Below are 26,933 nucleotides of genomic sequence, written 5' to 3' on the forward strand. Positions count from 1 at the left end.
GAAGCTGAGCCAGGGCAGGAGCCCGGGGACCAGCAAATGAGCAGCAGTAGACCCTCAACAGGTGCGGGTCGAAATGCTCAACGCGCAGGCACACGGGGAAAGCCTATTTTTTAGCTAAGAGCCCAACTTTTACTTGACTCATCATGACACCTAGTGGTGATTAATCTTCCTTGTAGACCCAACATTGCTAGCACAGGGCCAAAACTACTTGCACTGCCTCGGGTCCCAGCAAAGGCCAGCTGAGCAGCAGCCGTGAGCCGGGCCACAGGAGTGCGAAGGGAGGGCGCTTGGTGAGCGGCTCGGTGCCTGTCCTCCTGGGTTTGTGGGTCAGAGGCACCTGTGGCGGCTCACCATCGCGCAGCATCAACGTGGGCATTAATACTGCAGCACTGGAGGAAGAAGGAGAGGAAATTGAGGTGCCAGTGGTCACAGAAGCAGCGGGAGAAGGCGGCGTCCAAGAAGTGGAAACTGTTTCTATGACGCAGAATGGCCTTTTAATATCCCGGTTATCATTTCCTTTAAAGCGGACTCGGGTTCCAAGGTTCAAGAGATTGTCTCAAATTTATTTCTGGCTCTAGCGAACATTCCTGGAAAGTGGATACCTACGGCCAGGCTGGCGTTCCCTTGTTCTTCTACTGTTACAGAGAAAGGAGGCTGGGGAGGGAGATTCAGCCTCCCTGTCTTCCCGTCTCTTTTTCCTTGACTTTTCCGAACTAATTTGAAAAAATACATCCCAATTGGATAAACACTCAGGAAGCAAAATAGAGCTAGATTTCTCATACTAATATTATAACAAATGAAAGGTATTACAACGCTGGGGAGAGGCATGGGTGACATTTCTCATAGAACATGGGTGCTTCGACTTAGGCTGGGGCTAGGTCTCAATAAACCCAGCATCAACTGAAAATATCCTAAGCCGAAAATGCATTTACATTTACTATGCCTAGCCTACCAAACATCACATCTTAGCCCAGCCCACCTTAAACATGCTCAGCACTTACATTAGCCTACAGCTGCTCAAAACCATCTAACACAGCTGGGTGTGGTGGTGTATGCCTGTAATCCCAGTACTTGGGAGACTAAGACAAGAGGATCACAGTTTTGAGGCCAGCCTCAGCAACTTGGTGAGACCCTGTTTCAAAAAGACGATGACGGAGGAGGAGGAGGGGGGGAGGTGGAGGAGGAGGGGGGGGAGGTGGAGGAGGAGGGAGAGGGGGAGGAGGAGGAGGGGGAGGAGGGGAGGAGGAGGGAGAGGTGGAGGAAGAGGAGGAGGAGGGGGGGGAGGAGGAGGAGGAGGAGGGGGAGGAGGAGGAGGAGGAGCATCATTTGCTAAGAATGATAAAAAGTCACTCCCCTTTGGGCAGCCAAGAACCCTGGCCATCAGCCATGAATGGCCTCCTTCGTGGACAGACACTATTTGCTGAAATCTAAAAGGAACCAGGTGCAGCTGGTTAAGGGGACATTCCAACTTTGGCGCGTGCCCAAAGCTTAACTAAGCCCTTGGGTTTCACTTAGGTACAAAAGGGAAAGTTTTCAACACGCTGAAAACGGTGCAAACACACTGCAAATATGGGGCAAAGGGGGCGTTGGCCCCCCCAAATCCACAAACATAAGGGGGAGTTGGAGGAGAAGGAGTTGGAGGAGGAGGAGGAGGAGGAGGAGGTGGAGGAGGAGGGGGAGGAGGAGCTAGAGGTGTAGCTCACAGAAAGAATACTCCTGGGTTCCACCTCAATACCAATAAATAAATAAATAAATAAACCACAAAAAACAAAAAACAAAAAAAGGAGAAAGAAATCATGTAACACAAAGCCGTCGTATGACATGGTGGTGACTGTCTCGTTTGATTTATTGAATGCTGTGCTGAAATGGAAAAGCAGAATGGTGGTATGAGTAAGCTTTTGCATTGCCATAAAGCTACAAATCGTCAAGTCCAATCAGCCTAAGTTGGGTCTTACCAGAAACTGCGAAGGAAAACACGGAAACCTTTAACTCTGGAACAATTCTATGTGGAAAAAATAAAGTAAAACACAACAAAAACAAGCAAAACAAAAATAGATAAAAGTGACAGTAAACGCATGGGAAAGTACTAGCATCCTTGATGTAGTTATAAATCAGTAACTTTGTTGAGGAATATTTCAATAAATATAAGTAAAGAACAAGTAATTCTCCTAAAGAATGAGGCTGGGGCTTTAGCTCAGTGGTGGAGCACCTGCCTAGCATACGTGAGGCCCTGGCTTGATCCTCAGCCCTGCAAAAAAAAAAAAGATAAAAATGAAAAGACATAGAAATGAGCGATCACATGAGAATTCAAATAAATTACTTACGGGCTGAAAATAATTAAAGATAATACTTAATGTCTGTGGTTAAAATGGTGCGTTTGCAGAAGAAAAAATCATAATAGACACAACAATAGTAAATGCATTTATTTTTTATCCCACAATCTCATTTCTAGGAATAGCCTCTAAGGAAGCAATTGCCCAAGAACATAAAGATGAAACATGTTCACCAAAGCATGGAATACATGTGTGCATATGCGTGTATATATGCATGTGTATAGATATGCACATACATGTGCATGTATGTATTAAACATATGTATATGTATTGTGCATATGTCTATATGCACATACACAATGCACACACACACATATATGTATACTCATATTTGATCATTTCCTTTCCATAAAACAAAATGCTTTTTAGTTATAAGCCAAAATTTTACTTAATAAATTATGGTATATTGATTCTATACTAGCCTACTTTAGTTATGAGATATGATCATGTAATCCTATATTTTTTATCAGCTTTAACAGCAATAAGAATACTAAAATTGCTGGGCATGGTGGCACACACTTGTAATCCCAGCATTTGGGAGGCTGAGACAGGAGGATCGTGGTTCGCGAAAAGCCTCAGTTACTTAGTGAGGCCCTCTGCAACTCAGTGAGACCCTGTTTCAAAATAAAGAATAAAAAAGAGGGCTGGGGGTGTAGCTTGGAGGTAGAATGCCCCTGGGTTCTATCTCCAGTACCATAAAATAAAAGAAGATTAATATTACCCATAACTCCACATTAAGATTGTGGTTTGAAAGGATGGCTGCCAAAATGTTAGCAGTGCTTTGTGGGTGGCTGGCTGGATTTAGGATAATGCTACTTTAGTCATTCTTTTTTTTTTTTTTTTTAAATACATGGCAGCCGGGCGTGGTGGTGGATGCTTGGAATCCCAGCACTTGAGAGGCTGAGACAGGAGGATCCCGCAGGTTCGAAGCCAGCCTCAGGTACTTAGTGAGGCTTTCAGCAACCTACTGAGAAATAAAATATAAAATAAATCTGAGAATGTGTGTGTCCCAGAGGTAAAAAGCCCCTGGGTTCTGTCCCTCGTAACACACACACACACACACACACACACACACACACACTGCAAGAATGTTTTGTGGTTTTCTTGGGTTTTATTTTTGCAGTACTAGAGATGGAGCCCAGGCACATTCTAACTCCGAGCTATACCCCCAGCCCTATTTTTTGTTCTTTATTTTGAAACAGGGTCTCACTGAGTTGCAAAGGACCTCACTAAGTAGCTGAGGCTGTCCACGGGTCTCGATCCTCCTGTCTCAGCCTCCCAAATGCTGGGATTACAGGTGTGCGCCACCACGTTCAGCTTGTTTTGTTTTAAAATTAGAAAATCACAAGCTTTTTTTTTTATATAAAAAGCTAACAAGCCCTACCTTTCAAATATGTCCCGTCCGTATCCAGGTACCACATATGACCGTGGAGATGATAAGCAGAGAAACCAGGCATTGCCTCATGAAGACCACAGCAAAGTTACCTTCTGAGGTTCAGGGTCAACTCTATTGCTCTTATTTCTTTTGGAGTTATGTGAGTTTTTTCCCCAAATACCTCTAATAAGGCCAGTGAACACCAGGAACAATCCCTAACAGGGTACACCATATAAGAAATAAAAATTCACAACGTAAGAGCAGCCGAGGGTTTCGGTGTCAGAGGCGCCGACAGAGCTCCCGCTGGAACGGAGCCCTCCCGAGCTTCCCACTTACAGTAAATGTAATTACACTTTAATGGTATTCATCTCATTCTGTCACTTTTTTTCCACTGCTCCTATTTTTAACCGGCACAATGGGAACATTTGTCCTCTGATTCACTGACGAGATTTTAGGCCAGGAGCTGGGCTTTTAAAATGATAGTACCCTTAATCCTAACGCCGATTTTTTTTTTAAATAAAATAACAGCCTGTAATTAAAACAAGGGAGCAGAGGCATCCTGGGCGGGAGGAGAATAGCCATGCAGCGCCGAGTTCAGGCCAGAGGATTTATCAGCGGCTGCACCAGGATGGAGAACAGAGCTGTGGTCCTGATTTGGTGCCTTTAAAGTCTTTTCAAAGTCTTGTGATATAGTCCTTATGAAGGACATAGTATCAGGCCCAACTGGCAGGAAAAATATCAACCTGGGGCTTTTGCTCCTGGGACGAGCCCTGGCTGGATGGCAGATCCGCCCCTGTGAGCGGCGTTCAAAACAGAAGGTATCCCTGGCAGACCAAATCCCGTCCCTCTCCCTCGGTCCAGCCAGTTAGGAGTTTCACCCCTAGAGTGTCGTGGGACTTCTGCTCTGGCAGGTCCCGAGCAAGGTGACCAAAGGCCACACAGCTTCCTCCTGGGTCTCCCCTCTTGCTTATCCTTAGGACGCTCACTCTTAGAACCTGGCCACCATGCTATGCAAAGCCAGAGCCAAGGTAAAGCAGCAGGTGTAGGCGCCGCGGCCCACAGTTCCCAAGCCCAGCCTGGCCCAGTCCACACAGCCACAGACACCCGTGTCCTGCCGGCCTTCCGGGGCTTCCTGCCCTGGCCCCACACATGGTAGAGCAAAAGAAAACCATGCCCATGGGGTCTGGATGCGTGAAACTTGTTCTCCTAATGGAAGGCTGGGCGTTCTCACCACTACGAACTGGAACTCCATATCTGATGCACGCATTTACCAGTACTTGCTATGTGTGAGATCCCGCGCTAAGCAAGGTAGGAGTCTAAATTTGTACTAAAACTTCCATTTGTATATAACAGCCTGTGAAGTCCACCGCGGTACTGTCGAGATTTCAGTTGAGGAAAAAGACCCTCAGAGAGGTCAAGTAACTTACCCAAGGTCACAGAGCTGCTGGAGCAACCTTGGCATTCGAACTGAGGCCCTATAGTTTCAAAACACAGGCTCTTGAGCCCCTTGGTAGGCACTCTGCTACTGCCAAGTGTTTTGGGCCTCAACTTAGACACTGACACGGCCCCCCACCCCCACCCCACAGCCTTTTGTCTCTTTTAATCTTGCTTTGCTGGGATGTGAGCTAAGGCTCTAGGGAAATCTACCTATTTTGCATACTCCTAGGGGAAAAAAAAACTAATAAAAGCATGGTCTCCCTAAGAAAGGGCAAGTTCATTACGCATCTTTCAGAACAGCCTCCTGATGACTCCTGGTCCTGACCTGATTTCTTGCAGGCCCCAGGCAGGGGCTAATTTACATCACCGCGGCCTCACATTCAGCCAGAGATTGCTTCTTCAGCTGTAACCCTCCCCCCAGCAGTCATTTTATTTGTGTGCGCAGTGAGTCCTTACACACTTACTCAGCAAGCCTGCTGACTCCGAAAGAGGACACGGCGTGACCGTGCTCTTCAAGGGCTTCCGAAACTCTTAGGGGCTGGAGTTCTTGGCTCCCTTAAACATTTATCTGCACCCGCTGGCACATCCTGATCGATAAAGGATGATGCTTTGTGGCTTTGTAGCAGGAACTCTTTTGCCCAACTCTGCTTCTACCATTTAGAGGTTTTTCCTAAAGTCACAGGGTCAAACCCTGATTGGGGCACCATTAAAAATCCCTTACAGAAAATCGCCTGCACTCTAGATTTCAACTGAAAATTAACGAAAGCTTCCCTTTGGCTGGTCCTTCCCAAACAGATAAAAGTCAGAAGAAAAACGGAAGCGCTTCTCACCCGCGACTGTTCTATCCGTAGAAGAGACAAACCCAGTGACTTAGATGCCACTGTATCTTGTCTCTCTCTCCGCCTTGGTCTTGCAGTCTTATTTGTTGTGTTTAGGGTAAGAAATATGGAAGGCAACAAATACGAGTGGGCCCTGGGAGAGCCCTGCAGGGGACTGCTCCTGTGTGACATAAGACCCACTATTGCAATATTATGGAAAGAATACCCTGTGTGACTCCAAATTCATTTCAGAGACATCCCTTCCCATGGATAGTGTATTGGCTGAAGTGATGGCCTATATCCATGGACACTGAAAGTTCATGCCCCCAAGACTCCTCGCTGCCCAGATTGTGTGAAGCAGAATACAAGCAGCAGGATCTGCTGGGGCGAGTTAGGAAAGATGGGACGAGAAGCCCGGCGGTGGGGGGACGCCTCCAGTTCAGAGCACTCTCCTTCTGCTTACTGTCCAGCACCTGTCAGGCTCCCTTTTTCTCTCTGATACTCATTTTTTTTTTTCAGTATTGAGGATTGAACCCAGGAGCATTCTACCCCCAAGCTACACCCTCTCAGCCCTATTTTTAATTCTTGATTTTGTAACAGGGTCTCACTGAGTTGCAGAGGGCCTCACTAAGAGCGGAGGCTGGCCGTGAACCAAGATCCTCCTGTCTCAGCCTCCCGAGTCCTGGGATGATAAGTGTGCACCACCACGCCGGCTCCCTCTGATGCTCATTCTAACACAAATAAAAATGGGAACTTTGCCTTGAACCTTGTGACTTCCATCCTGCTCTCTCATTGTGGCCCTACGCCACTAGGGGCTGTACATTAGCTAGAAAAGTTTATATCTTGGAAGCCGGGTGTGGTGGCCACGCTTGTAATCCCAGTACTTGGGGGGCTGAGACAGGAGAATCGCAGGTTCATAGCCAGCCTCACCTACTTAGTGAGGCTTTCAGCAACTTAGTGAGACCCTGTTTCAAAAAAAAGAATAAGACTTCCGGGAAGATGGCGACCGAGAAAAGCGGGGCTTAAGAGCCCCGCTAACAACCAGTCTCCATTACCACAAAATCAGTGCCTTTCATAGCCAGAAAACACCATCACCAGAGAAACAAAAAAATCACCAGGCTCCAGAGAGAAAGCGGACTGAGAACAGAACTCAGAGCCACAGAGGAGATACACCGGCCTCACGCCCGAGGACGCGGCAGCAGCGCCATACTGCCGGTGGCAGCAGCGAGTTCACCGGACAGCTACAGCAAGCCGAGGTGAGCCGCTGCAGAACAGCCAGGTGGGATTTTTCAGCGCAGGGAACATCTAAAGATCCCAGTGGCTGAGCTCAGCACATGCTGCAGGGACTCAGAGTGGAACTCAAAACCAAGAAGAAATAAGCCAGCCTCACGGCCAAGGGCGTAACAGCGGCGCCATATTGCCACCGGCGGCAGCAGCAGCGAATTCACCGAGTCCAGTACAGCTACATCTGCGAACTCAAGAACAGTGAGTCAAATTGCGGGCCCCAGAGGAGAAATCCCAGTACTGTACTCCCCGGGACTTGACCCAGTGGGGGAGTGGCGGTAGCAGAGATATCACACCATAGGAGAATGTGCAACCTGGCACCCCCCATAGTTTAAAGCAGCCTCTATCGACTCCCTGGGTCGGAGACTCTGTGATACAACCCAGTAAAGGAGTAGTGGGGTCTGAGATACTACAGACTCGAGATCCAGAGCACCTTAAGTGAAGCCATAGTGATCCAGAGAAGAACCCAGAGAAGGCACAAACTTCCGAAATCATGGGAAAGAGGAATAACACTGGAGCAATGAATGCCCACAAGCCCACAACATCAGAACCCGATAAAACAGAAAATCAGAGATTTCTAGAAGATCAAATCAGGAAAATAACTGTAGAAATAATAGAGGTGCTTCGAAAAGAACTCAGAGAGAGCCAAAAAGAGATAAAGGATGCAATTAATGAAGTAAAGGCCTCAATTCAAAGCACAAACAACCGATTAGACCACATGGAGAACAGAATCTCACTCTTAGAAGATGAGCAATCCAAAAATGAACGCATAGTTTCTAATCTAGAAAAAAAATATCCAGCAGCAGGAATCTGACATTGAAGAAATATGGGCCCATTTTAAGAGAGCTAACCTAAGAATAATTGGAATAGAGGAGGGAAAAGAAAGTGATACTAAAGGGATCAACAATCTCTTCAAGGAAGTAATAGCAGAAAATTTTCCAAACATAGAGCAAGAGGTTGATACACAGATCCAGGAAACTTATAGAACTCCCTTTAGACAGGATCCGAGAAGAGGATCCCCACGCCACATAATTGTCAAAATGACCACTGTGGAAGCCAAGCAGAGAATCTTAAAGGCAACAAAAACAAAGGGCCAAGTGACATTAAGAGGCAAACCAATTAGAATCACTCCAGAATTCCCAAACCAAGTCATGAGAGCCAGAAGGGCTTGGAGTAACATATTCCAAACTCTGAAAGAAAACAACTTCCAGCCAAAAATTTCCTACCCAGCAAAACTTTCTATCAAATTAGATGGGGAAATAAAAAGCTTCCATGACAAACAGAAACTGAAGGAATTTATGTCTTCAAAACCAGCGCTAGAGAAAATACTCAAAAAGATTAACTACAAAGAAGAAATAGGTAACACACACCAGAACCAGAGAAACAAGATTTTCCATTCAACAGACAACTAAGATTGGTTATCTGTGGAGATTCATTATTTATGTTAGTCTTTTACCTATCTCTAAGTTGTATTGTTTGCCTTTATTGTTGTTAATTTTTAGGATTTCTAGTTGGAATATTAATATACCTTCAGATATAGCATTTGGAAATATTTTATCCCATTCTATTAGTAACTGTTAACTCTGTTTACATTGTCTTTGGATATACAATTTTTTTTTAGGGAGTTTGTATACTCTTCTGTTGCCTGTGCCATTGAAATCATATCCAAGAAATCACTGCCAATTTCAATGTTGTGAGGTTTTATGACCCAGATTTTCTTCTAAAAGTTTATAGTCTTAAGATTCATATTTAGGTCTTTTATCTATTTTGAGTTAATACTTGTATATGGGATTAGGTAAGGGTCCAATTTTATTCTTTTCCATGTAATTATTATTTTTCAACAATATTTAGTTAAAAGATCATTATTTCCACCACCAAATGTTCGTGGAAACCTTGTCAAAAATAACTTGACAATATAGGGAAGAATTTAGCTCTAGGCTTTTATTTAACTCCAATGGTTTATATATCTGCCTTTAGAACAGTACTACACTGTTTCAATTATTGTAGCTTTATATGGTTTGAAATCAGAAAATATATATCTTCTAGCTTTGTTCTTTTTCAAGATCTTTTTGGGTATCTAGAATCCATATTCCATATTACGATAGATTATTTTCTGAAAAATAAATATATAAATATATGATAGTTTCACCTAAAAAAATAGAAAAAAAATATTCTCTGGTAAGAAAGAAAGCAAAAAGAAATATTGAAATGTTATCTTTAGGTCATCAAAAGCTTGGTATCAGACAAATGAAATTGTTATGTGAGATTATCATTTTTAATTTTGGATAAATTGCTATAATACTAAATGTCAACCACTAAGCCAAGCATGGGAAGGAGGGATGGGGAGAGAATGGGGTGGGGATCGGGTGGGGGCTGACTAGGTGATGTGTGCATGTATGTCTACAAAAGTTTGTATCCCACTATGATGTATGAATACAGTGCACCAATAAAAAATAAAAATATAAAAAAAGAATAAAAAAAATAGGGCTGGGGATATAGCTCAGAGGTAGAATACCCCTGGGTTCAATCCCCAGTACCACAATATATATATATATATATATATATATATATATATATATATATATATATATATATTGGAATTCCCAAAAATAAAAGGAATGGCTTTTATATGGCTCCAATCACCTCTCTCTTTCCATGCTGATACCCAGCCTTTAATGTAGAGGGTGAGTCCGTTTATTCTAATGACTAGAGATAACCTAAGTAAACCATGGTACAAGAGCAGCTTTAGACATAAAAAGGTCAACCCAAGCCAGGCGTGTTGGTGCACACTTGTAATCCCAGTATTTGGGAGGCTGAGACAGGAGGATCGTGGCTCGCAGACAGCCTCAGCTACTTAGTGAAGCCCTCTGCAACTCAGTGAGACCCTGTTTTAAAATAAAGAATAAAAAATAGGGCTGAGGCGTAGCTTGGAGGTAGAATGCCCCTGGGTTCCATACCCAGTACTGAAAAAAAAAAAAAAAAAAGAAAGGAAGGAAGAAAGAAAGAAAGAAAGAAAGTTAACCCTAAAGAAAAGTGCATTTTAATACCACTTCTGGGTATCTACCCAAAAAATAGGAAACCAAACTACCAAACTAATGCATGTATATCTATGTTCATAGCTGCACAATTCACCATAGCCAAACTATGGAACCAGCCAAGATGCCCATCAACAGATGAATGGATTACAAAACTGTGGGATATGTACACAATGGAATTTTACTCAGCCATTTAAAAAAACCTCAATTACCTCATTTTCAGGGAAATGGATGGAACTGGAGGACATTATGCTAAGCAAGATTAGTCAGTCACAAAAAAAATAAGAAATCGGATGCTTTCCCTAATATGTGAAAGCTAAGGAGAAATGGGTCATAGGAGGAACTCTAGATGAAAAAGGAAATCCTATAGAGGAGCAAACAAGACAACCTAAAGGAGGAGAAAGGAGGGGGAAGAGGGAAATTCTCTAAAACACACAATGTACTTAAACATATCGAAGTCAACCACTAAGCCAAGCAAGGGAGGTAGGGACAGGGAGGGAATAGGGTGGGAATTGAGTAGGGGTTAAATCAGTGATGAGTATATGTTTGTACACACAAGTTCTTTACCCCAATATGAGGTATGAATATAATGCACCAATAAAAAATTTAAAAAAAGAAAAGTGCATTTAATCCATGTGGAGGAGCATCATTTTGGAAAATGATAAATGTCACGTGGGAAAACTTAAAAGTCTCGTGCACTTTGTAAAGAAAGGGCTCTTCTGGCCAAGAAAGCAAGGAAGCAGAGGACGACCTAGAGAGAGATGGAAAGGAGATGGGTATTTCTTAACATCTGAAGGGGGAAAAATACACAGATAGGAAAAATATAGTGTACAAGAAGCATTGTGTAAGGACGGAAATGTAAACGGGAGACGTGAGATGAAGTGCCCCAGATGAGAATGTGTCAGAGGCTGTCATTTGAGATTCCTCCCCAAACTATCCTGACAAATTTCTGGGTCATCCGAGATGCAGTTGGAAGTCGCAAGGAAGCCATCTCCAATGGTAAATCTTGCAGGGTGCCAAAGTCTCGATACTTTCAAAAAATAGGGGCGGCTGCTGCTGCTGTTGCTGCTGCTGATGTTGATGATGTTGATGATGCTGATGATGTTGATGATGTTGATGATGTTGATGATGTTGATGATGATGTTGATGCTGATGCTGATGCTGCTAATGATGCTGCTGCTGATGATGATGATACTGATGCTGTTGCTGCTGATGCTGCTGATGCTGATGCGGATGCTGATACTGCTGCTGATGATGTTGATGATGCTGATGATGCTGATGCTGCTGATGATGCTGATGATGCTGATGCTGCTGATTGCTATTACAACAGTAAAAGGACAATACACCAAGTCCTTCTAGGGATTTAATAAGTCTTAATCATCACAACAATCACGTGAATTAGATCCTTTTCACAGATGCGAACACTGAGGCTCAGAAATGTTGAACCCCCTCTGCGGGCACCAGGAGGAACTCGCCAGCTCTGCTGCAGGTGATGATGGAGATGCAGATGTTGGTTTCAGAAGGTTGGTCCTTTTCGGGGTAATTTGGAGTTACCCAGGTTTTAGCATCTGGTCCTCAGCCTGATGCATTCATCAACATCACAGCTAACTCGGAGGTAATCAAGTGTCAGGGATGGATTTGTGCCAACCAATGTAGCTTCAGGTTTAATTATCAACCAGAATGCCAATATATCTGTATATATATTTTTGGGAGGGTGGTTCTGGAGTTCCTGGACACCCTTCTACCTCCAGCCTACACTCCCAGTCCTATTTTATACTTTTTTTTATTTGGAAACAGGGTCTCTTAAGCCAGCACGGCTGGCTTCAAACCCGTGCAATCCTCCTGTCTCCGCCTCCCAAGCACGGGAATTACAAGCATGGCCACCACGCCCGGCCAGAATGCCAATATACTAATTCAGAGTTTCTAAAATTTCCATTGGTTCACGGCTCATAGCTTTTTCACTGTAAAAGAAATGACCTAACAGTTTCTTTTACTAAGTTCTTATTGACAAGCGTGATCAGCTTTCACATCCTAAAAAAAAAATGTTAGTGGTTTCAAAGAAATCTAGATAAAAATAGAAAGAAAATGGTATACTCAGTGTATTAATTAACTCTTATTAATGCAGTGTGGATGCCCGCTGGGCACTGCAGAATTACTCCCACCTTGAACTGGATCCGATGCCGCTGTCTCATTTCCTGTGACACACTAGCTTTTCAGCTGTACGTGCCTTTTATCACAGTTACTGCCCCAAACCCCAGCCTTGGAAAGTTGTGACGTGTTCAGGAGGAAATGGGACAAGCCAGTGCCGAGACCCAACTGTGTGGAGCGACACTGACCACCACACGACACTGCCACGTTTCCCCTGGACGCTTTGCAAATCTTGATCCCGTGAACTTGCTGCAGGGACCTGGGGCCCCTCTGTGTGGAGCTTGGGAACTCCAGCACTAAGTTCTATCAAGAAATAGAACTGCCAAGTGGGCTTGTCTTCTCGCAATGAATTTTTAGGATTGGGAAGCCAAATCAGAGTCAGAAAACTTTTGGAATTTCGTGTGTGTGTGTGTGTGTGTGTGTGTGTGTGTGTGTGTGTGTGTTACTAGTGATGTACCTAGGGGCATTCTACCTCCGAACTATACCTCCAGCCCTGTTTTTTCTTGTTGTTGTTGTTCTTGTTCTTTATTTTGAAACAGGGCCTCACTGAGTTGCAAAGGGCCTCGCTAAGTAGCTGAGGCTGTCCGCGAACCACGATCCACCTGTCTCAGCCTCCCAAATGCTGGGATTTGAATCAGTAAGGAAGAGAATCTGAAGCAGCTGATATATCTACCTGAACTTGAGTTAGTTTCTGCAGTTAAAGTGTGTGTGTGTGTGTGTGTGTGTATGTGTTACACTGTCTCATCTAAGTATCTTCAATCCCAGAAAGAAAAACAGTTGCAAGGTTTTTGTTTTTCTGTAACATTGGCTAAAAGGCAAAAATTGTTAATTATTTCGTGTGTGTGTGTGTGTGTGTGTGTGTGTGTGTGTGTGTGTTACTGGGGATTGAACCAGAGGCAGTCTTCTATCTTTGAGCTACATCCCTCGCCCTTTTTGTTTTGTTTTGAAGCAGGGTCTCACTAGGTTGTCGCGAGTCTTGTTAACTTGCTGAGGCTGAGCCCGCGATTCTCCTGTCTCAGCCTCCCAAGTACTGGAATTCCAGGCATTCCAGACAGGGGCCCCCATGCCTGGCTCTCCTCTTTTTTTTTTTTTTTTTTTTTTTTTTTTTTGTGTGTGTGTGTGGTACTGAAGTTCCTGGAAACCCTTCTACCTCCAGGCTACACTCCCAGACCTATTTTTTTATATATATATTTTTTATTTGGAAACAGGGTCTCTTAAGCCAGAGAGGCTGGCTTCGAACCTGTGCGATCCTCCTGTCTCGGCCTCCCAAGCGCGGGGATTACAAGCGTGCGCCACCACCCCCTGCTCTCCTCATTTTTAACATCTCTGAAGCCCGGGTGCATCTGCCGTCTGCCTGCCAGAACTGCGATCGAGTTGTCGCCGTGCGCCACCTTCTGGTAGGACCGAGAAAGCAGGGAGGCTCCAACTAGCAGGGAGGGGGCATGAGGGCAGGACTGGGCAAGGGCATTTCAGAAACATAACCCTATTTATTTTACTTCTATTTCCCCTTACACATATGCACAAGATGGGACGGACGACAGAAACGACGCTGTAACATGCCTAAGCACGTTCTTTTAAACATGTGCAAAAAAAAAAAAAAAAAACTATGTTCCAGGGATGTTCAAAACCGTGTTGCACCAGCAGAGTCCACAGCATATGGTCTGCCCAGTCTTCCTGCAAGGCACAGATACTCGCTCAGCTCTTATGCAAGCTCAGCACAGAAGTGCAGGGCGGTTGACCTCCCTAGGAGCAACCCTGGACAGTGGGGCCAGGATTGCGGGATGAAGAATCGGAGTTCCAGTATGTGGGTGGACAACCCTGCGCGTCCGTCTGCCTGCGTCCTAGGCGTCTCAGAGGGACTGGGTTCCCTCTGCCTGCAGCCCTGCTCTTCCCTGGCGCCCTTTCTCCAACCCTCCCCTCCTGAATCCTGGGATCACCTCTCAAATAAGCCCTGCACCAGCTCCCAGCTTAGGCCCTGCCTTTGGGCAGACCCAAACAAAAGCCCGCATAGCCCTTCAGAGCACGACTCTCCTGAAGTCCTTCGGAGCCACCAGGAAATAGCTCGGTTATTCTGCAAGCTCAGGGTGGCACAGGAGTATAAAGCGAGGTGGGCATGAAGTGAGTGTGTACACCTGCCAAATCCTTTACTCCGTAAACTAAGGAAGTGAGAATCCATGGTACTTGGTCAGTCTTGCCCATTTTGCTTCTCCCAATCATTTTCTATTCCAATTTTCTGGAACTCCGATTTTCTGGAACCATTTCTCACTAATCACTTTAAAAAAGAGCTGCCCAAGCCGGGCGTGGTGGCGCACGCTTGTAATCCCAGCATTTGGGAGACTGAGACCTGAGGATCACGGTTCCCGAACAGCCTCAGGTACTTAGTGAGGCCCTCCACAACTCAGTGAGATCCTGTTTCAAAAAATAAAAAGACTAAAAATAGGGCTGGGGGTGTAGCTTGGAGGTAGAATGCCTTGGGATTTCATCCCCAGTACCACCAAAAAAAAGGGCTGCCTAGCACTTGTCCAACACCATCCCCCCCAACCGCGGGTTTCCTCCAAGCGCCTCCAAGTCAAGGGCCGCCTTGCCTGCTTCCCTAGTCACTGTATATTTCTGCTGTGCATTAAGACAAACTCAGTGCTTATGAACAGGGTTTCATGGGCCCCGTCGCATTTCTAATGCACGGAAGGAAACAGCAGGAGGATAATGGCGACTACCGCAAGGATGTCCCAGAACCTGACAACTGCAGACTCTAGGCGCTCAGGTTCCACATGAGTCTCAGTTTCAGGATAGAGACGCTATTCTTCCTTCAACCGCTATTCTTCCTTCAACCGAGTCAGCGGACTGAGCGGCTGTCTGGGTTCCAGTTCCTAAAGAAATTGGCCACGGCCATCAGCACCTGAGCATCTACGTATCTGACACATGGAAGTGTTGACATCTGATCACGTGGCCTGGTGGACACGTAAGAGCTAGGTCCTGCTCAGGCAGCGGAACCCATCACCATGGACACGGCCCACGTACAAGCACAGCTTTCTTTGCTTTGACAGAGTGAGGGGTATTCAGGCCCTCAGTCAAAGGAAGCAGCACCCTTCCTACCTTTATTAAACCCCGTTTCATTCGACTGTCGGTGACCTAAGAAAGCAGCTCGCCTAAAATCCCCATAGACCAGCGTATGGAACTCACCACGCTTGTTTCAACCCTGTAACTAAAATTCTGTGACCACCCTTCTGTGTAGTTACGGAGCAGGCTTACGGGCAGCAGAGCGGGCTCTAGTGTACATAGAAAACAAGGATCACCAAGACAGACGCTCTGCCCACCACAGTGGGTCACAGACGCTCATCGTTCCTTGAACTAGAGCAAAAAGTAAGTTTTACAATATAATCTGAACTATTTTGGGGGTTGTTTTTTTGTTTTTTTGTTTTTTTTGGCAGTACCAGGGATTGACCCCAGGGGCATTCTATCTCTGAGCTACACTCCCAGCCCTATTTTTTATTCTTTATTTTGAAACAGTGTCTAAGTTGCAGAGGACCTCATTAGGTAGCTGAGCCTGGCCACAAACCTGCCATTCTCCTGTTTCAGCCTCCCAAGTGCTGAGATTATAACCATGTGCCACCACACCCGGCTAATTCTTTTTTTTGCAGGTTTGGGGATAGAACCCAGGGGCATTTGACCTCTGAGCTACACCCCCAGTCCTATTTTTTATTCTTTATTTTGAAACAGGGTCTCACTAAGTTGCAGAGGGCCTCACTGAGTAGCTGAGGCTGTCCACGAACCACGATCCTCCGGTCTCAGCCTCCCCAATGCTGGGATTACATGCGTACACCACCACGCCCAACTTATTTTTAAATGTCAATCAGTATTAGTGTTAACAGCACTCAACACAAATATTAGGAATTACTTCCCCTTAATTTTGCTGTTATCAGTATTGATTTGACAAGAAGTGATACATGCTCATAGGCTTCTGGTTAATAAAATATCTTGACATGGTTTCTGACCTAAGGTAGTTTATTTATGTTTGTGATTAAATTTTATTTCAAAAAGAATTTATGTGGCCTTTTACAGTAATCAAGATTAGCTAACATCTCAACAGTCTGAGATAAAACATTTTACTAGAAAAAAGAGAAATCTGGCAGTACATTGAACTGTCAGTTATTGCTTTGATGTTTCACAAAAATTGTCTATTTCTTCTAAACAGGATAAAGTTTTTCCCTAGAGATCATTTCTATATACATAGTTTAGTTAATAATTGTTGCTAGCTTTATAAAACAAAAATAAACAATGTAACTATAAAGCTTAGTTCAATGATTTTTTCCACTATATAATTTATTCACCTTAAGAAAATTCCACAACCTTTTTACATAATTATGTCAAAAAATAATAGTTTTATGACTTAAAATATAAGTAGGAAAATGGATATATCTGTCATACCAATAACTGGTTTTAATTTTTATAAAGAAATAATAATTTACAAAAAGAGTTCCAAGAAACTGAATAAAATTCCCAGTAATGATTCTATCTGAAATGTATGAGATTTGAAGCATAGTTATAAAAAGGCTAAGAAAAAGAATGCATTGTTTCTTTTTTACACGCAGGATCTCACTATGTTGCCCAGGTTGGTCTTGAACTCCTGGGCTCCAGCAATTATTCCGACTCTAGTCTCCTGAGTATGGGGGGCTACGGGTATGCACACCACGCCCGGTTGCTTTTTTTCTTAGGAGAAAAAAAGAAAATCCAGCCAGGCACGGTGGTGGTGGTGGCGGCGCACACTTGTAATCCCTGTACTAGGGAGGCTGAGACAGGAGGGGCACAGGGCCTCGGCAACTTAGGCCCTCTGCAACTTAATGAGACCCTGTTTCAAAATAAAAAGTAAAATAGGGCTGGGGGTGTAGTTCAGAGGTAGAACACCCCTGGGTTCAATCCTCAGTTTGAAGAAAAAAAAAAAAAAGGAAAAATCCCAGATGATTTCCCGCATCAGAGCGTTCAGCGCCGCGGCAGCTGCAGGCCTAGTCTCCCTCGGAGTCACTGCCCCTCCCCACGGGGCCGGAGCAGCGCACGGAGGACAGCAGGACGTCTGCGATGGGCTTCTTCGGGTTCTCCTCCAGGTCTGTCTTAATTGCTCCAGACTCAGAGAGTTTCCACTCCAGCTCTAGGGGACCAAGAAGAGGCAAATCCATGAGGCAGAGCGCGTTACGGGGCCCCACACCCCAAGCCCGTCGGGCCAGGTCTTTTCTGAGCAGAAGATATAGCCATCAAAAGTGGATGACGATGTAATTTCAGTGCCCCAATCTTAAGATAACTCAGAAGAGAGAGGAAAGAAATCAGACCTTTAAGAAAACCACTAAATACTTTCAAATGTTTTCAGAAGTGGCCATCAAGAGGTACCTTATACACCTGAACCTACATGAAAACTCTCAAGAGGAGCCATTAGAATAAACCTGGTCTCTAACTACCAGCTTCCGCTTAGACAATTTCCCAGGAAAGAAGTCAACACGGAACAGAGGAAATAACTCCCTCCGCAGGTCTGCTGGCAATCTAACCATCAAATCTAATTTAAGTTGATAAAAAAGAAATTGATAAAAAAGAAATTTTCAGCTTTGCATCCAATATCTCATCCACTAAGGTCAAGGGTAAGTGTGTGGGAACACCCTAGAACGGACACATCTCTTCCAAGTGATAAAAAATCAAGGATTAGAAAGTGAAGAGCCGGTGACCAGAGCCTCGGCTCCTCCTTCACTAGGGGTGAGGGTACTAGGGACGGAGCCCAGGGCGGTCCACCTGAGGCCACACCCCTTGCCCTTTTTAATTATTTGAAATAAGGTCTCGCTAGGTGGCCAAGAGTCGTGCTCTATTGCTGTGGCTGTTCTTAAATCTGTGCTCGTCCTGTCTCAGCCCAACTGGGATTACAGGTGTGCAACACCACACCTGGGTTGTTCCACTCTTAGAATCAGTGGAACGCCACACGGTGTGTGTGAGCCCTTACAAAGCAAATCCAGCCGTGTATCTTTCACCAGAGAAGAACCAGGCAGAACTGAGGGCCAACCCGAGAGGCTGGAAAGCCAACCGCTTACCTTTAAGGAGAAACACTCAGCTAAGCGAGCTATTTCCATTAAAGCCTGACAACCAGCTTCACTGAAGCCTAATTAAAGTGCTCTGTCAAACGGAAGAATGGCTACCAGGTGCCGGGAGTAAATGGGTGACCACTGGTCAAAGGACAGAAACTTTTAGTTATAAGATGAATGACTTCTAAGACCTCATGCATAGCATGGCAGTCAAAGTTAATAATAATGTATGGTAGTATGCTACACTTGAAATTTGGTAGGAGAGTACATTTTGTTTTGTTTTTGTTTTGGGAGCTGGGTGTAGAACACAGAGCCTACACATACTAAGTACTCAACCACTGAGCTGTATCCCAGCACAAGACAGTAGACAGTAAGTGGTCTACCCCTCCCCCCCACACACACATACATACATACATGTATGTAAGTATGTGTGTGTGTGTGTGTGTGTGTGTGTGTGTGTATATATATATTTTTTTTTTTTTTTTTTTTTTTGGTGGTACTGGGGTTCCTGGAAACCCTTCTACATCCGGGCTACACTCCCAGACCTATTTTTATACTTTTTTATTTTGGAAACAGGGTCTCTTAAGCCAGCAAGGCTGGCTTCAAACCTGTGCAATCCTCCTGTCTCCACCTCCCAAGCACGGGGATAACAAGCGTGCGCCACCACGCATGGCAAGTATATACTTTAATATTGCTGTTCACTTAGAAATATTACACCGGGCATGGTGGTGCACGCTTGTAATCCCTGTACTTGGGAGGCTGAGACAGGAGGGTCACACAGGTCCGAAGCCAGCCTCAGCTATTAGTGAGGTGCTCAACAACTTAGTGAGACCCTGTTTCCAAATAAAATAGAAAATAGGTCTGGGAGTATAGCCCGGAGGTAGAAAGCCTCTGGGTTCCACCCCCAGTACCACCAAAAAAAAAAAAAAGAAATATCGTTACATTTAAGTTTACTAATCCTCAAGATTTCTTCTAGAAATCCTATGCTGTGCCTGTGCATGGCTAGAGCATAAATAAGATTTGTCTCCACCAAAACTCACATTGAAATTTGGTTGCCAATGTACAGTGTTGGAAAGTACGGCCTCTAAGAGGGATTACTCTTTCTCGTGTGACTACACTGGTTGCACAGGAACAGATCCGTTCTCGAGAGAGTGGACTGTATCAAGCGGCCAGGCGCGTCCCCTCGCCCCTCCGAGGCCGTACGTGTGTTACAGCGACTGAAAACGACTAACACACCCGGCTGTCTCCCTTCATGGTCTGATCAAAAAAGGTCACAGATGTGCACTGGTTTGAAACACTGTGCGCCTGGTTTTGTTTCCTTGTTTGTTTTTGGTTCTGGGAATTGACCCCAAGGGCATTCTGCCTTCCAGCCACACCCCAGCCCTATTTTATTTTTTATTTTGAAACAGAGTCTCATTAAGTTACTCAGACTGACCAGAAACATGGGATTCTCCCCTCTCAGTCTGGGACTGCAGTCAAGTGCCACCATGCCAGTTCCTGTATGTCTGCGAATACCGGAGTAATGTACAATGGATGTATCCTGTATATGCATCTATGTTTTTGCTTTTCCCAGTGAAAAATCTCAGTAGTAAAGTATTTAAGATCATGTTTATTAACACATTTGAAGACCCGTGGAGCACAGCTGGATGTGCTATTTCAGTAAAGGGATGGAGTTTTCCTCAGCAGGAATGCCTCTGGCCTCAGGGGCCCTTTCACGCATGAGTATGTATTTCAGCGTGTCCATGAGTAACAACCAGTGAAAGGGGACAATAACAAAATTCCCTCCAGAGTTAAGGGGAAGAATGAAATCAAAGCTACTCAGATAAATATTCAGTTAAGAAAACAGTATGTGGAGAAACACATACCTACATATATACGCAAGTGTCGGACGGGGACAGTGGTGTGCACCCGTTATGATGTCTGGGAGGCGGAGACAGGAGGGTCACAGATTCCAGGACAGCCTCGGCAACTTAGTGAGACTCAACAACCTACCGAGACACTGTTTCAAAACAAAAATGTTAAAAAAAAAAAAGGGCTGAGTGTACCTTGAAGGTAGAATGTCCCCAGGATTCAATTCCCGTTAACACACACACACACACACACACACACACACACACACACACACACAATAGTACGCAAATGCCACAAATACATCTATGTGAATCAATCAAAAACATCCAGAGCTAGTTTAAAACATTCATCCACAGACAAATAAACTCGATGTGATGTTAATGTGAAATACACATGCCGTATCTTACATGTGTTACTTCATGTTAACATAGTTCGTGTCATCTGCGTCTCCCCGCAGTGCCTTCCTTTTGCTGAGAATTACCGTAGCCTGACTTGACCGCCCTGATGAGGTGTCTCTGATGAGAGTCACGTGTTTCTTCCCGCTGAACTGCCCACGCCAAGGCGAAGGCGAGCCTCGCAAATCCTAACGCGGACCTAGCAAGCGGGGGCTCTCCTCCAGAGACGCCCCCCAGCTCTCCCAGCCTCGCCCGCCTCCCAGGGCCCCTTACCATCTCTGGTCAGGTTCATGCCGCCGAACACCAGAGGGCCAATGAACTGAGCCTTGATATCACCGTCAAGGTACACGAAGACTGTCGGCAGGTTCCTATCGGGGTAGTTGGGGATGCAGGTTGTGGAAATGGCTTTGATAAACTTGACATCGGGAAACTTCCTGGCAAGTTCACTGAAGTGCTGATTTATCAGGGCGCAGAGGGGGAGCCTATAATCGAGAAGCAGAAACAGAAGCGGCTGTGATTCTGCGTGCAGACAAAACAAAGCCAACGGTCTTCCTCCCCCACAGAAAGACTCCCGATAATTTCACAAGTGGTTTGCTACTAGCAAGATCAATGCACATTTGTTCGAAAACTACCCGATATGTTCAGGGAAAATGAAGAATTCAAAACCCAAAGTACAGCTTAATTGGACCCAGCACAATTCAGGAAAATGGCTTTAATGTAAAAGATAATTGCTATGTCTTTTTACAAGATTGAATGACAGACACGGAAGATCTGCAATGTGTTAAACAGGTCAGAAAGCAATTCTTGATTTAAAACAATTCCTAAGAGCGGGGCGTGGTGGCACACACTTGTAATCCCAGCATTTGGAGGCTGAGACAGGAGGATCCCGGTTCGTGGACAGCCTCAGTTACTCAGTGAGGCCATTTGCAACTCAGTGAGACCCTGTTTCAAAATAAAGAATAAAAAATAGGGCTGGGGGTGTAGCTCAGAGGTAGAACGCCCCTGGGTTTCATCCCTAGAACCATAAGAAAAAAACAGACGACGACGACGACGCAACCAGGCAGGTGACCACACTGAAGGTGGCCGGCATGGCTAATGGGTCACGTCAAGGAGCCTCGCCTCCTGTGGGCGTGGCCCATCACATGCATTCTGAAATGCCAGCTCCTCTGGAGGGATGAATGACAGAAATTCTACTTCACTCAAAGAAAACCAGAACAGCATTCTCAGCTTTAACAAAGGCACTTGTATCAGTAACAAGTATTAACCTGAAAGTCTTGAGATGAAAATTAGGCATTAAGGTTTGGGCAATCAGTACCCAAAACACAGAATACTAGGGGGGAAAAAACACAAAAATAAAGACCTCTGATAATGGGTTAAGCGGACACAGGTTCAAGACAGATTCAAGTCCACACTCGAGACACACGGAGGAGCAGCTCACCCTTGCTTGTAAAGGTGCAAGACCACCCACAGGCCCTCACCGGCTTTGGTAACTTCCTGGACATAATCCTTTCCTGAGATCTCCAACACTTCTCCAAATTTACTCTTCAGCTGAGATGCTTTCCACTCGGCCAGTCTCTGTTGCCTGCACAGCAGGAGGGAGAGACATCTTGCTTACACACACATGGGAACACGCGCACGCACCTTCCACAAGGAAATCCTAGCAATGATCCGGGCTTCTTTGGTTTTTTGCTGGCAAAAGTCTAAGACCGCTTTATTGAAATGTGCAATAATTCGGGAGGCTGAGACCGGAGGATCGCGGTTCGCGGACAGCCTCAGCTACTTAGCGAGGCCCTCTGCAACTTAATGAGAACCTGTTTCAAAATAAAGAATAAAAAGTAGGGCAGGGGGTGTAGCCTGGAGGTCAAATGCCCCTGGGCTCCATCCCCAGACCGGCAATAAGTAAATAAATAAATAAAATGTGTAATATTATAGTCCTTTCCAAACGTTATCTCAGTCGGAAAATTAATTTTTCAAAAGACATGCAAGAAAGCCAACAGCTCCGGGTGGCACCAACCTGTACATTTCCACCGCGCGCTCATCCTCCTCGTTGAAGTCATCTTCGTTATCCTCCAGCTCTTCCAGGGTCATCTGTTCATAGGTTTTCACTGAATTGAGTTATGTTGGCGAAAGCAAAAATTTAAAAGATGAACAAGCAAGCAATTTGGGTTCTCCCCTTCGCTTTTCTCCTGAAGATGTGCAAACAGCACGGATGACCTCCGGCCCCCAAACAAAAATTACTTAGAGCAGTTCACCAGTAAGTAAAAAGTTATAGGTGGTGTGTGTGTGTGTGTGTGTGTGTGTGTGTGTGTGTGTGTGTGTTACTGGAGAGTGAACCCATTCTATTTTCAAGTTACATCCCCAGCCCTAATTTATCTTTATCAGGAAACAGGATCTCCCTAGGTTGATGAGAGTCTCACTACTTGCTGAGGCCGTCCTCAAACCTGCGATCCTCCTCTCAGCCTCCCAAGTACTGGGATTACAGGTGTGAGCCAACACACCCAGCCTTAAAAGTGTTTTGTTTTTCTTTTTTTGTTTTTTGTTTTTACAGTACTGGGAATGGAACCCAGGGGCATTCTACCTCTGAGCTACACTACCTCCCCTATTTTTTAGTCTTTATTTTGAATCAGGGTCTCACTGAGTTGCAGAGAGCCTCACTAAGTAGCTGAGGCTGTCCACAAACCATGATTCTCCTGTCTCAGCCTCCCGAATGCTGGGATTGCAAGCGTGCCCACCACGCCCGGCTCCTTAAAGGTGTTTTAAATAGACAGGACTCCACTGATATCCGCTGGGCTGACCATCTTACCTACACACAGTAAACGGGTGTGAAGGAGAAGTTTCTCGAGATTGTAAGACAAGAGAGTTATATTTGCCTGATATGCCTATGTGATCTTCACGCACACATGTTCATGGGCTGGGTACACGGACAGGGCTCTCGTCATCCAAGGATGTGGCTCTCGTCAACACAAGGGTGCTCCCCAAGAACCCTTTCCTGGTGTCAGAGGTGAAGATCGCCCATTCTTGGTCTTTTATTAAATGACTGACAGATAGTTCTACCATTTCTTATAACCAACAGCTATAAAATGTTTATCATTTGTGTGTGTGTTTGTGTTGGGGGGGTGACTGGAGAATGAACCCAGGGCCTTCTACCTCTGAGCTACATCCCCAGACCTGTTTTATTTTTTTAAATAGGGTCTCCCTAAGGTTGCTGAGAGCCTCACTATGTTGCTGAGGCTGTCCTTGAACCTGTGATCCTCCTGTCTCAGCTTCCTAAGTACTGGGATTACAGGTATGCACCAAGCCTGGCTGTGTGTGTATGTGGACTGTGTGTGTGTGTGTGTGTGTGTGTGTGTGTGTGTGTGTGAGAGAGAGAGAGAGAGAGAGAGAGAGAGCAAGGATGGAACCCAGGGGCATTCTACCTCTGAGCTACACCCCCAGCCCTATTTTTTATTCTTTATTTTGAAACAAGGTCTCCTAGGTTGCAAAGGGCCTAAGTAGCTGAGGCTGGCTGCGACCCTGATCCTGTCTCAGCCTCCCAAATGCTGGGATGACAAGTGTGCCCACCATGCCCGGCTTAAACTCATTTTGGGTTTTTTTGGCTGGGGTGAGGGAGTGAGGAGTACTAGGGTCCGAACCCAGGGGCATCCGACCTCTGAACTACATCCCCAGCCCTTTTGTTTTTTTACCTCAAAACAGGGGCTCACTATTTACAGATGACCTCACTAAGTTGCTGAGGCTGGCCTTGAACCTGCGATCCTCCTGTCTCAGACTCCCAAGCACTAGGATGACAGGTGAGAGGTACACACCCGGCTTGTGCTCAATGTTTGTTTTTTGGGTTTTTTTTTTTTCGTGTGTGTGTGTGTGTGTGTGTGTGTGTGTGTGTGTGTAGTACTGGGGGTGGAAACCAGGGGCTTTCTACCTCTGGACTATACTCCCAGACATAGTTAATACTTTATTTGGAAACAGGGTCTCACTAAGTTGCTGAGAGCCTCACTCAGTAGCCGAGGCTGGCTTCGAACCTGTGCGATCCTCCTGTCTCAGCCTCCCAAGAGCTGGGATTACAAGCGTGCGCTGCCACGCCAGGCTGTGCTCAAAGGTTTTTGTTTTGGTTTTGTTTTCTTTTTTTGTGGTACTGGGGTTTCTGGAAACCCTTCTACCTCCGGGCTACACTCCCAGACCTATTTTTTTTTTTTTTAATTGGAAACAGGGTCTCCTGAGCCAGCGCGCGTGGCTGGCTTCGCACCTGCGCGACCCTCCTGTCTCCGCCTCCCAAGCGCGGGGATCACAAGCGCGCGCCACCACGCCCGGCTGAGCTCAATGTTTTTAACAAAACCACAAAGATTAATTTAAAAAACCTAAGGGAACACAAACACTAAAAAGTGAACTGATTTCAATGGCATTACCCAAACTGAATGACAGACCAGAAAGCCAAGCACCCATTTGACCCAGATAAGGACTTGTGGGGCTGCGGGGGGCACCTCCGAGGCCCCCCTAATTTCATGGCCCTGGAAGAAGATGGCTAAGAAGTCACCTGAAGCCCACAGACAGCTCTGCCGGGCTCCTGCCCCCGCCTCCCGCTACTGCTCAGAGGGGCCGTCCTCTGCCGCAGCTGGAGGCTGAGAAAGTTGCTTCCAAACCCAGAGGCACGGGAGGAGGATGGGGAGCAAACTCACCCACTGACTGCTGCAGGGCTCGCTGCTCCTCCTCCGCCGCCGCCTCCTGTTCCAGTTCTCTCTGGCTTTCCTTCGGGGGCAGGATGCCCTTCTTCCGTAAGATGTCGTTCCATTCTGTGTCTGCGTTGGGGTCCTAGAACAGCGCGGCCAAAGAAAGCACAGCAGGGTCGAGATGAGTATGGCGGGCACCGTGCTGGGCAGAGGGCCCACTGCGGAAGGTGACAGGCAGGAAGGAACTCAAGCCAAATTACTCCGTGGCCTAGTTCTGAGACAGTGTCCAAGACGCCCAGCCCCTGTTGTCCCGCCTAATTCTCCTCCTCCCCACCCCATGTCCCTACCGACAAAGCCAGGCTGCGGTAAAAATCAGGACAGGACATACAGATCAGTATCAAAGCTGAAGCCAAGGCTTTGATCTGGCTTTTGTCCAATACTTTTATTAATGACTTAGAGCAATTTATTGAACAGATGTTTAAGTGCCTGTTACACGTAAATCACTGTATTAGGCAACAGCAAAGCACAGTCAATTCGAGTCACCAATGTTACCCTCAAGAGGAAGAGACAAAGTCTGGGCGTGGTGGCACAGGCCTGTAATCCCAGTGCTTGGGAGGCTGAGACAGGAGGATCACAGATAGACCCTCAACCAGGCCCACACTATTTCCATTCCCCATCTGCCATTAAGCACAGACTAGTCATTCCGAATTCCTGACCTCAGCCTGGCACCCGTAATCCTAAAACTTGGGAGGCTGAGATGGGGTGAGTCAAAGTTGGAGAGCGATTTGGCAAGAACTTCCCTCAAAATAAAAAGGGTTGGGAGTGCAGCTCAAATATACCCTAGGTGTAACACCCTGTACCAAAAAAAAAAAAAAAAAAAAAATCCTGGTCATAAAGAGATCGGGGAGGCTGGGCCCTTAGTGACCCAATTAAATGGTAGAGATTTTTTAATGGGAAGATCATTTATATGCAGATTTGCCACACTTTTCGAGCTTCTGTCAAACTCCAGCTACCAAAGACAAAACAACGCTAGGCGACTTTACTCGTTTTAAGAATAAAGCTGGCAGCGGGATCCTGGGATGAGATCTGGGGCCCAGGGTGGTCAGAGCATAACTAGGCGCTCCCGCCGCACTGCGCCTGCGCGGGGCCTCCACGCGCGCGGCCTCCCGTGCCCGCGCCCCGCTGACCCCGCAGGCCTGGCGCCCGCGGCCCGAGCGAACCCGACCCCACAAGGGAGCCGCGGGGTCTCCACGCCCCGCGCCCGGCCGCGCTCACCTGCATCTTGTCTCCGGACTGCTCACGCCGACCGCGCCGCGGCGCCCCGCCCCTCTGCTCTCTGCGCATGCGCAGAGCTACGCCCCGCCTTCTCTCGCCGCCGGGCCTTGGCCCCGCCCCCGGAAGCCAGCTGGGCGGAGTCAAGGGAAGCCGCGGCTCCCTGAGCTTCGCCCGAGCTGTGCGCATGCGCGAGGCTGGACGCGCCTCTCCGTGGTTGGGCCGCTGCGCTCACGTGACCCGAGGGTCTAGGCGCCGGCCTTATTAG

The 26,933-nt window shown here is 46.1% G+C and overlaps 1 protein-coding gene across 1 annotated transcript; it reads right to left on the reverse strand.

The window, feature by feature from the left end:
- Positions 1-17,286: 17,286 nt before the first annotated feature.
- PDCL3 (phosducin like 3) lies at positions 17,287-26,708 on the reverse strand. The gene is made up of 6 exons (XM_080711161.1): positions 26,669-26,708; positions 25,403-25,535; positions 22,747-22,837; positions 22,171-22,314; positions 21,006-21,214; positions 17,287-17,573 (listed from the first exon to the last, which is right to left on the reverse strand). The coding sequence occupies exons 1-6, from the start codon at positions 26,672-26,674 to the stop codon at positions 17,431-17,433; spliced, it is 726 nt and encodes a 241-aa protein (XP_080567287.1). The 5' UTR covers positions 26,675-26,708; the 3' UTR covers positions 17,287-17,430.
- Positions 26,709-26,933: the final 225 nt, after the last annotated feature.

This window comes from Muscardinus avellanarius (assembly GCF_963383645.1).
Source record: "Muscardinus avellanarius genome assembly, chromosome: 15".
Lineage (NCBI taxonomy): Eukaryota > Metazoa > Chordata > Mammalia > Rodentia > Gliridae > Muscardinus > Muscardinus avellanarius.